The sequence below is a fragment of the Mastigoproctus giganteus genome, chromosome 9 (genome assembly GCF_048544385.1).
Source record: "Mastigoproctus giganteus isolate SK-2022 chromosome 9, ASM4854438v1, whole genome shotgun sequence".
NCBI lineage: Eukaryota > Metazoa > Arthropoda > Arachnida > Uropygi > Thelyphonidae > Mastigoproctus > Mastigoproctus giganteus.
The window spans coordinates 172,717,170-172,732,461 of NC_143583.1; the positions used below are offsets into that span (position 1 = coordinate 172,717,170).

A 15,292-nucleotide genomic window follows, 5' to 3' on the forward strand; every position below is an offset into this window, starting at 1 on the left:
GACAGGTATTTGGAACGAATGGAGGGGTGAAATGGGAGCGTTTTTTTTTTTTTTTTTTTTTTTGGGCTGATGCTGCATAAGCTTGCTTTCTTGCATCATATGCCTCTACTAATGCTAAAAAAAAAAAAAGTTCCATTATAAGAACCAATTTTGAACGGCTTTGTGATATTTGTCTAAAGAACATTTCTGGAAGTCATGATCATAAAACAATTTGCACTTCCGGTTTATTGGGCTTTTCTGTTACTGCAAGCAATTATAAATGGGTAGTAAACTCGATGTTATTGCATTTGTGAAAATACTGATAGCTGGAATTGTGTGGGTTTTTACATTATAATGGTGAAATGTGTTTGCCTTTTACTGAAATCTTTAATCGTATAAAAAACATAAATAAATTTTCAAAATCTTCTCTTAATTTTTTATTTATTTATTTTTTTTTGAAGCTTTGTAAACTTGTTACCCTGCCCAAATCGTGTTAGTTGCAATTTGTGCATTCCGTTAAAAAATACTTATGAATGCTATTGAAATTTATAAAGAAAAGAGAAGATTATCTTGGAAATAAATGCCTCTTGAAGCATATTTGAAGAAGATGACTCCTTGTACAACAAACTAACGAGGGCCGAGCCAATAATGAGTGATCAACCAGTGTGCATTTAGTCGATGATGATGAAGAATAAACATTCTTTAACATTTGAAAGTCATAAATAATTTTATATTATTATAATTTGCTTGATTTTACAGGCTATGTTTTCATATCTTTGGATAAATCAATAATTGTTTAAACATAAACTAATTAGCTAACTAATTTCATTGTTGATAATGTAACCCCTATTTTTAACATTATGTCTATGGGAAATAAATTCCTGCTTTACGAGCGTGTGCTAGGAACAAATTAACTCAAAGTCGAGAACTACCTGTAATTGGATTTTAGGAAAGCTTTTGATACTGTTGCACATGGAAGACTATCGTACAAGTTGGAGCAGTATGCCATTAAGGGCAAGTTGCTGATATGGATAAAGGGATGGTTGAGTTGGAGAAGACAAGAGAGTGGTAATCAATGGACACCGCTCTTCGTGCACTAATGTTATTAGTGGTGTCCGCCAGGGTTCTGTATTGAGACCGTTGCTATTTTCTGTATTTATCGATGATAGTGATAAAAGTATATCAGGCTTAATGTCCAAGTTTACAGATGATACAACGTTTGCTAGGGTTGTTAATGACAGTAAGGACAGTATTCTACTGTATCTGGAAAAGTTGAGCAGATGGGCTGATGAGAGGCAGCAACTGAAGTTTAACTTTGACAAATGCAAAGTGCTGCATATGGGTACCAGTAACCCTAGAGTAAAATATCAACCATGTGATACTACGCTCAGGTAGTGAAGAATGAAAAAGACCTGGGGTAATTGTGTTGTCAGATAAGAAGTTTTCTGAGCAGTGCAAAAAAGACCCCCACCCCTTACATTTCTCCTTCCATGATCATTCTTAGCCTTGTTTGCTTTGGCATTACAAGAATGTGAAGTGGGATGAACTGCTTGATTTTCTGATTAATCTTTTCCTTGAATTTCTATTTTTAAGTCTTCTAATCCTAAAGTTTTTGTAGATCATGTCAGTCTTGTAGGGACTGATTCTTTTATCTCTCATCTCCCTGCCCTCATCTAAAACCTTCTGTAAAAATTATTGTTTTTCAGAAAATATGCTGAGATTGTTCAAGGTAAGAACTGATATTGCATTCGGCTTTCATCTAAATTTCCAGTTTGATTCTCTGCATTATACTAAAGAATTACTGCTGAGAATTCTTTGCTAACTGTACTAAAGCTCGAAACAGTTTGAAGAAAAAGTTAATCATTCCAAACTCAATTTTGAACTGACTAAGATTGGAAAACATGAATCTTGTTGAAATGGTAGTTGAGCCTTCTGGTCTCTGGCCAAGCCTATTGACTCCAGCTTCTTTTCATACATACTTAACCTCTGTTGCATACCTAGCTAAGGTAAAGCTGACCTATTTGCATTATACTCTTACCTAGATTTACCTAGATTAATGATCTAGGTCAGGCCTGGGCAAACTTTTTGGCTGAAGGGCCACATTAGGAATTCAAAAAGAAGGCGGGCCTCACTTAAAATACTATTTTTAGATATATATTATTTGTTATCATGAAGAAGAAATATAACATAAAAAAATTATTCTCTAACAACCAAGAATTTAATAAGATGAATGGAACTGTTAAAAGATGAAAAGATGAACTGAAAAAAAATGTTAAAAGATGTAAAAATCTTTTAACATTTTTTTTTTTTTTTTTTTAATTTCGGGTGTTAATTTTGTAGTTGAGATTCTTAAAACTGCTTTTAAATGTTCATCGGTGATGCTTGATCATAAAGAATTTTAATTTAGATTCATGATGGAAAATGTTTGTTCGCATACATAGGTTGATCCAAAAATAACCAACATTTTTCTGGCAAAATCTTTATAAGTTCGTCGAATTTGTCCGAATTAAGAATATTGTAAAATTACAGATTTCCTCACAACGGTGCAATTCTCTTAAATTGGTATCACACTGCAGATCTATAATCTGAAGCTGTAGTTCACTCGGTGCACTATCAATTTCTGTTGAAAATGGGTCGTGTACTATTGCCAAACTTGGCTCAATTTTTCGGAAGTCGCCAAATCTTCGTGAAAAGTCGTCATTCAAAGCGTTGATAATTTCACAATATTTTTCAAATTTATTTTCTGGAATCTTCAGCAACTTCATGGTTGGAAAGTGGTCTGCCTTGTTAATCAATAAATGTCGAAGGAACAACTGGAGTTTTAATTGAAATCCATTCAAACTTTTTACCATATCATGGGCGTATAACTTTTTCCCTTGTAACACAGTGTTGAAAGTATTTAAGTGTATCATGATGTTCAGGGTAAACGCAAAATCACAAATCCAGTTATTAATTCGGGAAAGTCCATAATATTTTTCAGTTTTAAAAATAGAATGATGCCATCTTTAAGATCCCATACTTGCCGAAGAACTTTTCCTAAGCTAAGCCATCGAATTTGGCTATGATAAGGAATATCTGTGTACTCGAATTCAATATCTTGAAGAAAATTAATGAATTGTCTGTGTTCCAGGCCCCTCGATCGTATTAAATTTACTAGTTTAGTAATACAAGATGTGATATGTTCAAATTTTACCACATTTTTACATAATACTTGTCGATATATAATACAATGAATTGTAATTAAATTATAATCAGCATAATTTTCACAAGTTTTATCCTGAATTTTCTTTAACGCTCCAACATTTTTAACTGTCGAACTTGGTGCTCCGTCAGTTGTTACGCTTACCATTTTGTTCCATTGTAAATTATATCTTGTTAAGCATTTTTCAAATATATCAACTACCATTGTTTGGTCTTTAAGAGATTCCATTGAAAGCTCTTCAATAATTTCAAAATTAGAGGTACAACCCCGTATGAAAATTAATAACTGCGCAGTATTCTTTTGGTTGTTACTTTCGTCGAGAGCTATTGAGTACCATGTTATGGATTCTACCGATAATTGCTCATTCAAATTTGTATCGATACATTCAATTCTTACTATGGTTCGCCGAGATAAACTTATATTCTCAAATTTGTGTTTAATTCCACAAGCTTCAGTCATACATTCTTCAGTATAGTCTCCATCAGAAAAAGGCTCGTTGCTTTTTGCAATTATATGAGAAATAACAAAACTTGCCTCTACAGTAGCTTCTTGTTCCTTAGTTAGCCACGTAAACACATTTTGTTGTCTAGATAAATTTTGAATCAATCCATCAGCAGTTTTCTTTCTTGCTTCCGGAGTTAAATTGGCACCATATTCGGAATGTTTAGTAATGAAATGTATTTTAATATTGTACTCTTTCAACACTGAGACACTCTCCCGGCAGATGAGGCAAATAGTCTCGTTATTTATGTTAGCAAAAAAATATTTTGTGTTCCACTCTTCATTGAAGACACGATGCTCTTGTTGAATTTTTCCTTTTTTTATTCATTTTTAAATATTATTTTTATCGCTACTGGCACCAAGATAATAACCGAAGATAACTAACTGCGGGATGACCGTCAGAGAAAACAGATTGGAACTGCGGCCAGTCAGCAGTCCTATCCTATTACTCCACCACCGCAGCAAAGTCGTTGTCGACATCACCAGGTGTCTGTTACCGTAGTTTCGCGCGGTTAGTTTATAATTGCAAATTATACATTTATAAATCGCCCGTTGGCTCGCTCCGGTTCGCGCACAATTTCAAATTCTATCCCAATTTGAACAATACAGAGATGATAAAACAATTTAAAAGTCGACAAATTCTATAATGTATTACATATACAAATTTATTTCTCAAAAAGGCGTCGCAAAAGGCATAAAATTAGTAAACTTTTTTCGAAAATACAATTAAAGCTCGCGGGCCGCACAAAAATGTGCAGTGGGCTGCTTGCGGCCCGTGGGCCATAGTTTGCCCAGGCCTGATCTAGGTAAATCATCTACCAAATCAGACATGTTCTACTCAATACTTCCTGTGGTCATTTGGCAGAAGACATTAGAAGAATTCTGAACAATTTTAATATCAAGAAATTTCCAGCCCCTATAGCATAGCTCCACTTGTTTTTAAAATCTGTGTGAAGCTGGCTGCTTTTCATTAGCATTAGTAGAGGCATTTGATGCAAGAAAGCAAGCTTATGCAGCATCAGCCAGAAAAAAAAAAAAAAAAACACTTCCACTTCACCCCTCTGTTCATTCAAAATACCTGTCCAGCTGAGCCTTAAACTTATTTAGGCTATCAACCTCCACCACAAGGGATGGAAGTCTGTTCCACCAACCAACCACCCGCTGGCTAAAGGCAAATTTCCGCACGTCTGTCCTACATCTGTCTTTCCTCAATTTGAATTTATGCCCTCTCAGGTGATTTTTCTGAGCTAGAGGAAGAATCCCATCAGCATTGAGCATGCTTAAACCATTCAAGGCTTTATACACCTCTATCAGATCACCTCGCTGGTGCCTAGTCTCCAGACACTGTAATTTGCAAAACTTAAGCCTTTCTTCGTAAGAGCACCCCTTTGTTCCATTCACTAATCTTGTTGCCCTTCTCTGTACTCGTTCCAGCAGCTCTACATCCTTCTTGAAATGAGGCCTCCAGCCCTGTATACAGTACTCTAGGTGTGGCCTGACCATTGCCTTATACAATGGAATAATCACCTCCTTATCCCTGCTGGAAAAATTCCTGTATATCATTGACAATACTCCATGAGCTACTCTTGCAGCCTGTCTGCACTGCTCAGAGAACTTCATATCTGCCTGCACAACCACCCCCAAGTCCCTTTCATTCTCTACCACTGTCAGTGTAGTACCACAGAGTTGATACGTTGCTCTGGGGTTGCTGTTTCCCATGTGTAGTACTTTACATTTGTCAATGTTAAACTTCATTTGCCACCTCTCAGCCCATCTGCTCAACCTTTCCAGATCCTGTTGCAGCAGCATAGTGTCAGTAGTGTCCTTGACAACCGTGCCAACCTTTGTATCGTCTGCAAACTTGGACATTAAGCTTGATATACCATCATCAATATCATTTATAAATACAGAAAACAATAATGGATCCAACACTGAGCCCTGAGGGACTCCACTAATAACATTAGTCCACGATGAGCAGTGTCCATTGATTACCACTCTGTCTTCTTCCCCTCAACCACCCCTTTTTCCATAGCAGCAATTTGCCTCCAATGTCACACTGCTCCAATTTGTGTAGCAGTCTTCCATGTGCAACAGTATCAAAAGCCTTTCTAAGATCCAAGTATATAATATCAAAGTTATTCCCTGCATCCAGTTCTTTTGTGACTGCATCATAGTATCCAATCAAGTTGGTCAGGCAAGACTTCCCCTTAACAAAACCATGCTGTGTCTGAGCTATAACTGAAGTCTTGTCTAAATGATCCTGCAGTGCTTCTTTAACCAGTGCCTCCATTAATTTTCCTGGAACAGAAGTTAAGCTCACAGGTCTATAATTACTTGTGTCAGCCTTTGATCCTCCTTTGTGAATTGGGGTCACATTTGCACATTTCCAGTCTATGGGTACCTCCCCTGAGTCCAAGGAAGCTCTCATAATTATGGCTAAGGGTTTGCTTACTTCCTTTGCTGCCTCCTTTAATATAACTGGATAGATCCCATCCACCCCGGGTGCCTTTCTTGTGTTTATCTTCAACAGTTTCTCCTCCACTTTACTCACAGTTATTTCAAAATTCATTCTGTTACCTTTTTACACACTTGTGTTTCACTATCTTCTGCATGGGTTTGTTCATATGCAGCTAATTCCTGTAAATGGTGATAATGTCTTCCTTCTATTTATCATACCATTGCACTTAACCCTTCACAAAATAATGGAGAAATCTATTAACTGCTCACTATTCAGGGACGAATGGCATGAATTGTGTATTACAGGAATCAAGTGTTGCGGCCTGTTACTGGGTGTAATATTTATTAATGAAATTTGACTTACTTATTTCAAGTTTGATGTATAAGTTGCTGTAGATGCAGGCACAGTAGTGCCAATAATCAAAGTATATTCTACATCAAGAAGATCTAGATAAAATAAGCGAATGGGCTGACCAGAGAGTAATAATGATACACGGGAAACATTTGACAGCAGGGATAAAGAGGTGGTTATCCCATTGGAAAAAGTAATGATTAGGTCACACCTGGAATAATGCATCCAGGTGTGGAAACCTTAGTTTAGGAAAGACATAGGTCTGTTGAAAAGAGTGCAGAGAAAGACAATAAGAGTATGGTTTTATGTTTTTCCTCTTTCTGTGAGGTCCTCTACAAAATGTATTGGGGGAGTTGTATGTATTTCTATATCTATGGCAATAAAGCGATTTTATATATATGTATAGTTGGACACAATGATGTTTACTCCAAAAAAGGCTGGAGTACTATAAATTGTCTCTGGAAACTAGGCATGGCATCTCTGTGGTGACCTAACTGAAGTGTTTAAGACTTTGAAAGGATTAAATAAACTAAATGTTGATTGCATCTTTATTATTTTTTAGGTGACACACACACAAATGGATTTAAGTTGAAACATGAGGGGAATGAGGGGTTGCAGAATAGGTGTGCAGAAATTAGTATTCAGCCAAAGATTATTTATTCGATTAAATTTACAATATTGCAGAGGTGAGTAGTTCACACGAATTTAAAGAAAGAAAGAGAGAGGGAATGGGCAAACAAAATTTTTTTTTTTTTTTAAAATAACTCATGTTGTGTAAGCTTTGCTTCCTTCCATTATGTTGATAATATTGATGTTGAAGGTTGGTGCTGCTTTAATTGCCAGGTTGAAGGACAACTTGAAGATCGATTGGCAGAAAAGCCTGATGATGCCACTGCAATCAAATACTTTCCAGTCATTCTTTTCCAAGCATTTTGATTGAAAACTTTCTTTTATTTACTATAGAAAATTGTTTTTTTCATATCACAATGACATTAAAATTGCAGAATTTTCAAGCAAATTGATTTAAAGCTTTACTCAACATAGGAAGTTTTTAAGAGATAAAATGATTACTATTAAATTGCTTTACCATATATTATCATTCGCCTTTCTTACTAGGCATGTTTGAGGAACATTTAATGTAAATAACCAATTGATTTTAATGCCTTCTTTCATTTATAAAATGCCATTAACTAATATTACATGATAGCAAATTAATTTAAAACTTTCTTTCACTTAACTTCTTAAATGAGCAAAGTAACAGTCATGGTGCCTTCTTTTGGTTAACATTTAATTAATAAAAATCATTAATTGTACTAATTAGATGTTAATTAATCAATAATAGTGCTAATTTGAAATGAGAAATTTTAATAACTCATAGAAAGAATTTAATGGGGTTAAAAAAATTAACAAGGTGCACACCCTCTGGGATTCCCTTGTTTGCTTGCAAAGTTTCAGGTTTCTACATTTCACAGGCATTGAGCTATAGTACTGACACATAAGCAAATAAACTTTTATATTATATCATCTGTCATCCCATGCCATATTTTCATTGCCTTCTTGTGCCACTAGTCTGCCCATTAACCCTAGAATAAACAGATTTACTTAGGTGTGTATATATTTTGCTATTGTATTGTATTGAATAGTAACACCTTTTATTTCATTTACAGTATTCATGGACAGCTTTACTGGTTGCTACCAAAGGAAATCATGCTAGTGCTGTGAATTTGCTCTTAGAATACAAACCAAATGTGAATGCTGTAGATATGGTGAGTTGTAAAACACAAAAATATTTATTTAAATAAACCACACTCTCTTCATTCTTGAATGAAAAATTCTGTTTTCACACTGAAAAAAATCATAGTTTCTTAACCCTGCAGCCATGGTGCTACATTTTCGAGGTGTAACTCAAATAACAAACCCACAATAATTGTTGGCTGAAGATAAAAATCTGTGATTTTCTTTACCTTCCTAAATATGGGCAAATTTTTATTTGGTATAGTTTTTGGATTTTTATGATGTTACCAGAGTTAAAGCATGATTGCAACCAGCAGGTATATCTTCACTATTTTTATTCTACTTTTAACTTTTACTAAAATTGCCGTGCAAAACTGACTATTTAACTGAAAAAGCTTAGAATTATGTGTTTGTTTCTAGATGAATTTATAAAACTTGGTCACATGATGTGACAATTATTAAAATTTTTTAATGGTGTTCTAAACGACAATCTTTTTGAAATTCATTCAAAATGTTCATTATTATTTTTGAATAATTAACGTGGATATATGGAAAGCGATAATAACTCACAATAGGGAGTTAGCAATATGCATAATGTTCAAATTTCGAGTAGCATTAGCATTAGTAGAGGAATATGATACAAGAAAGCAAGTTTATATAGCATCAGCCAAAAAAAAAAAAAAAAAAAGAAACCGTCCTATTTCACTCATCCATTCTCTCCAAATGTTTGTCTAGTGCCGCCTTGAATTTATTTAAGCTGTCAACTACTCCAAATTGAAGTTTGTTCTAGGAATTAACCAAGTGCTGGCTAAACACATATTTTTGCACATCTATTCTACAATTGTCTTTCCTCAATTTGAATTTGTCCCCTCAGGCGATTAATCTGGGTAAGAGGAACAATCCCATCAGCATTGAGCTTGCTCAAAACATACGAGGACTTCTACAACTCAATCAGATCAGATTGCAGTTGCCTAGTCTCCAGACACTGCAATTTGCAGAATTTAAGCCTTTCTTTGTAAGAGCAACCGTTTATTATTTCATTCACCAATCTCGTTGCCCTTCTCTGTACTGGTTCCAGCAGCTCTACATCCTTCCTAAAATGAGGCCTCCAGACATGTATAAAGTACTCAAGGTGTGGCCTGACAATAGTCTTATACAAGGGGATAATCACCTCCTTATCCCTGCTAGAAAAATTCCTGTATATCATTGACAAGACACCATGAGCTACTCTTGCAGATTGTCTGCACTGCTCAGTAAACTTCATATCTGACTGCACAATTATCTCCAGGTATTTTTCATTCTCCACTACCCTGAATGTAGGATATTCAGTTGGTATGTTACTCTGGGGTTAGTGCTACCCATATGCAGTACTTTACGTTTGTCAATGTTGAACTTCAGTTGCCACCTCTCAGCCCATCTGCTCAGGTTTTCTAGATCCTGCTGCAGTAGTGCATTGTCATTAGTGTCATTAACAACCATGCCAACCTTTGTAACATCTGCAAACTTGGACATTAAGCCTGATATACCTTCATCAATATCATTAATAAATACAGAAAACAACAATGGGCTCAACACGGAATCCTGGGGGACTCCACTAATAACATTAGTCCACGAAGAGCAGTGTCCATTGATTACCACTCTCTGTTTTCTCCCACTCAATCATCCCTTTATCCATTGCAGCAATTTGCCCTTAATGCCATACTGCTCCAATTTGTACAATAGTCTTCCATGTGCAACACTATCAAAAGCTTTACTAAAATCCAAGTATATGATATCAGTTATATTTTTTCATCCAGTTCCTTTGTGATCACATCATAGTATCACCCTCAAAGATATCCTAGGAAATAGTGGACACATTAAGTGTATTTAGTTTCCTGAAGACAGTCAGTATTTATCACATACTGTAAATAATACAGATGTCTATAGAACTGATATTTAACTATCATAAAAGTGGATCAAGATATGGTTCTTGAGGTTGTCACAGACATTCTATCAGATATGCCAGACAAGCTGTACTTGCTAATTGGGAGTGTAAAATGCTGATGGAATGGATATTCGGGTGACATTCAAATCAAGTGGACCCAATTTTGGCGAAGTCAGGACGGTCTGTGACTGCCAAATCCTCTGCTTGCACTTCATGATGGTGGGACTGTTAGTAACCCTGGGTATAACCTCCATGCACATGCACACTGTGGGTTACCACCCAGGTGTAGCGCCCACACCACATGGAGGAATGCCACCAGTCTGTGTTACCAGGCAATACTAGGTGATAGATGACTCTCATCAACCGGTGAAATACTACCACTTTGCTTATTGGAGGCTTGAAATGGTGGAACCCATGTTTAGTCTCCAGAGCTAAGTTCCAGTCAACCCTTCCCCATCTTTTCCATCATGCACTGTAATTGATGACTTTTGAGGTTATGATGAACATCGTGGCAAGACCCAGTCTTCTTTACATTTCGAGGGTACAACTCTAAAATGGTATTCGCAGGTCGGCCGCTAGTTAGTATACAGGACCGAACCTATTGGTAACTCTTTAGGAGGCTTCCGAATCAGCTAGTGTATAATCTTTCTACCTCTACTCTGCCAAATAGTGACTGGAGGGAGTCCGAGTAGCGTGTATGCGGGGGGCATTGTCGAGGCCACATTATGTCAATGATCTGGGTATATTCTTACCATGTATACGCCATATCCAAAATTTTCATTACTTCATACAGCATGCTCCACCCCCACTTTTTCTTACTATCGAATATGCCATGAATTGTCAAACTAATAGAGTAAGCTTATCTGCGAAAAGATCTAAACCTTCCAAACACTTCCTAGTTCATTTCACAAATATATGTGGTCTCAATTCTAATCTCAATGATGTCCATTTCCAACCGCAGTCTGCCAAACCCCATGTACTTTTTCTGACAAAATCTCAGTTATCGGTTGATTCGACCACTGCTCATCTCAGTTGCCCAAATTATTCGCTGTATGATTCCTTTCACCTCAAAGGTGGTATTTGTGCATATGTCCGTTCCGATATTCCCTGTGAGAGACTTGGTAATTTGGAATCTCCTCATTTCAATCTTCCCTGGCTTAAAATCTCTCTACCTCATTGTGTCAAATTCATCTGTTGTCTCTGCCGTTCTCCCAACTCCACTAATCGCTTGGAGCTCTTTGACTTCCTCTCTTTGCAACTTGACTTTCTCCAGTCCAACTTTTCAACACTCCACTTTGAAATCTCGTCCTTTATCTAAACCTTGATTTTCCAATAAATGTGCTAAGGCTGTTCAAGAGAAGAAGGTTGCATTTCGTAATTGGCTTGTTTCGAAGTCTTCAGATTCATTTTCTGCCTTCACCAAAGCTCGCAACAATTGTAAAGCAGTTATTAATTAGTCCAAACTAGATTTTGAACAGGCTAAGAGTAGAAAAGTTGGTTCTTGCCCTAATGTTAGCCGAGCATTCTGGTCTTTTGCCAAAGCTATTGGCCACAACTTTTGCCCTTCTCTGCTCCCACTTCTGTAAAAAACCAGATGGTTCTGTTCTCACTTCAGCCAAGGATAAAGCTGACTTACTAGCATCCCATTTTTAGCATTTAGCATTAGCAGAGGCATTTGATGCAAGAAAGCAAGCTTATGCAGCATCAGCCAAAAAAAAAAAAAAAAAAAAAAAAAAAAAAGTAACATAAATAAATAAAAATAACCACTTCCACTTCACCCCTCTGTTCGTTCGAAATACCTGTCCAGCTGAGCCTTAAACTTATTTAGGCTATCAACTTCCACGACAAGGGATGGAAGTCTGTTCCACCCACCAACCACCCGCTGGCTAAAGGCAAATTTCCGCACATCTATCCTACATCTGTCTTTCCTCAATTTGAATTTATGCCCTCTCAGGTGATTTTTCTGAGCTAGAGGAAGAATCCCACCAGCATTGAGCATGCTCAAACCATTCAAGGCTTTGTACACCTCTATCAGATCACCCCGCTGGTGCCTAGTTTCCAGACACTGTAATTTGCAAAACTTAAGCCTTTCTTCGTAAGAGAACCCCTTTGTCCCATTCACCAATCTAGTTGCCCTTCTCTGTACTCGTTCCAGCAGCTCTACATCCTTCCTGAAATGAGGCCTCCAGGCCTGTATACAGTACTCTAGGTGTGGCCTGACCATTGCCTTATACAAGGGAATAATCACCTCCTTATCCCTGCTAGAAAAATTCCTATATATCATTGACAATACACCATGAGCTACTCTTGCAGCTCGTCTGCACTGCTCAGAGAACTTCATATCTGCCTGCACCACCACCCCCAGGTCCCTTTCATTCTCTACCACTGTCAGTGTAGTACCACAGAGTTGATACGTTGCTCTGGGGTTGCTGTTTCCCATATGTAGTACTTTACATTTGTCAATGTTAAACTTCATTTGCCACCTCAAAGCCCATCTGCTCAACCTTTCCAAATCCTGTTGCAGCAGCATAGTGTCAGTAGTGTCCTTGACAACCCTGCCAACCTTCGTATCGTCTGCAAACTTGGACATTAAGCCTGATATACCATCATCAATATCATTTATAAATACAGAAAACAATAAAGGCCCCAATACTGAACCCTGAGGGACTCCACTAATAACATTAGTCCACAATGAGCAGTGTCCATTGATTACCACTCTCTGTCTTCTCCCCCTCAACCACCCCTTTATCCATAGCAGCAACTTGCCTCCAATGCCACACTGCTCCAATTTGTGCAGCAGTCTTCCATGTGCAACAGTATCAAAAGCCTTTCTAAGATCCAAGTATATAATATCAAAGTTATTCCCTGCATCCAGTTCTTTTGTGACTGCATCATAGTATCCAATCAAATTGGTCAGGCAAGACTTCCCCTTAACAAAACCATGCTGTGTGCTAGCTATAACTGAAGTCTTGTCTAGATGATCCTGCAGTGCTTCTTTCACCAGTGCCTCCATTAATTTTCCGGGAACAGAAGTTAAACTCACAGGTCTATAATTACTTGTGTCAGCCTTTGATCCCCCTTTGTGAATTGGGGTCACATTTGCACATCTCCAGTCAATGGGTACCTCCCCTGAGTCCAAGGAAGCTCTCATAATTATGGCTAAGGGTTTGCTTACCTCCTTTGCTGCCTCCTTTAATATAACTGGATAGATCCCATCCACCCCAGGTGCCTTTCTTGTGTTTATCTTCAACAGTTTCTCCTCCACTTTGCTCTCAGTTATTACAAGATTCTCTAGCTTACTGCTAGAGTTGAATACACCTCTGGCATTCCCCTCGCTGAATAACTCCTCATGTGTGAATGTCGATGCAAAATATTCATTTAGTTTGTTAGCTACCCGAGCAGGGTCATCAACAGTTGACCCATCGATCTCAAGTGGACCAATCTGATTCATCCCCTTCCTTCTAGAGTTTACATAAGTAAAGAACTCTTTGCTGTTTTTCTTCGCATCCCTTGCCAAGGATCTCTCGTAATCTGCCTTAGCCTGCCTAACCTCCTTTGTAACTTGGTTACAGATCAACTTGTATCTATCATAGGCGTCTGTGTCACGTGTTAATTTGTATGTATCCCATGCATTTTTCTTCTCTGCCATATGCCTCATTAGTTCATCTGACTTTTCTTCTTCTTCCAACTTTTTTCTTCCAACTCCTGTATCAATGATCTTGGTAAAACACCTCCCACCATTTCCAACTCGCTCCATTCAATGCCTCTTGTGGTCTTCCATCAAAAGGATGTCAGAAGGATTTTGACGACTTTTGATGCTAAGAAAGCTCCAGGTTCGGATGGTATTTCTCCAATTCTTCTCAAAATTATCAGGCGCCACAGAAGCCTATGCCAGATATAAGCTAGTCTCTAATCAAATCACGAAGGAGGTTAGGCAGGCGAAGGCAGATTACGAGAAATCTTTGGCAAAGGATTCTAAGAAAAACAGGAAGGATTTCTTTACTTATATAAACTTTGAACGGAAGTGAATGAATCGGATTGGTCCACTTGATATCGATGGTTCGACTGTTGATGATCCTGCTCAGATCGCAAACAAACTGAATGAGTATTTTGCCTCTACATTCACACATGAGGAATTATTAAGGTTTGAAAATGGCAGAAGGTTATCAAATTGTAGCAGGGTGCTTAATGATTTTTTAATAACTGAGAACAAAGTGAAGGAGAAATTGTTGAAGTTAAACGTAAGGAAGGCACCCGGGGTGGATGGGATCTATCCAGTTATATTAAAGGAGGCGGCAAAGCGACTAAGCAAACTCTTAGCCATAATTATGAGAGCATCCTTGGACTCCGGGGAGGTCCCCATGGACTGGAGACATTCAAATGTATCCCCAATTCACAAAGGGTGATACGGGTAATTACAGACCAGTTAGTTTAACTTCTGTTCCGGTAAAATAATGGAGTCACTGGTTAAAGATGCATTGCAGGATCATCTAGACAAGACTGCAGCAATAATTCAGACACAGCATGGGTTTGTTAAGGGAAAGTCTTGTCTAACAAATTTGATTGGTTATTATGATGTGGTTACAAAGGAACTGGATGCAAAAAATAATTTTGATATCATAGACTTGGATGTCAGAAAAGCCTTTAACACTGTTGCACATGGATGGCTACTGTGCAAATTGGAGCAGAATGGTATTAAGGGTAAGTTGCTACAATGGATAAAAGGATGGTTAAGTGGGAGAGGACAGAGGGTGGTAATCAATGGGTGCTGCTCTTCGTGGACTAATGTTATTAGTTGTGTCCCACAGGGTTCGGTGTTAGGTTCACTGTTGTTTTGTATATTTATCAATGATATTGATGAAGGTATATCAGGCTTAATGTCGAAGTTTGCAGATGATATGGCATACATGTGGTAAGAATATACCCAGATCCTTGACATAACGTGGCCTCGACAATGCTCCCCGCATACACACTACTCGGACTCCCTCCAGTCACTATCTGGCAGAGTAGAGGTAGCAAGATTATACACTAGCTGATCCGGAAGCCTCCTAGAGAGTTACCAATAGGTTTGGTCCGGTGTACTATCTAGCGGCTGACCTGCGAACACCGTTTTAGAGCTGTACCCTCGAAATGTAAGGAATAT

General features: G+C 37.7%; 1 protein-coding gene across 1 annotated transcript in view; it reads left to right on the forward strand.

The window, feature by feature from the left end:
* The window catches only part of Arms (Ankyrin repeat-rich membrane spanning), a 680,132-nt gene that overhangs the window by 150,943 nt on the left and 513,897 nt on the right, over positions 1-15,292 (forward strand). Inside the window, exon 7 of the mRNA XM_090381558.1 lies at positions 8,159-8,257. Within this exon, the coding sequence (XP_090237684.1) occupies positions 8,159-8,257 (99 nt within the window). The remainder of the gene's footprint in view (positions 1-8,158; positions 8,258-15,292) is intronic.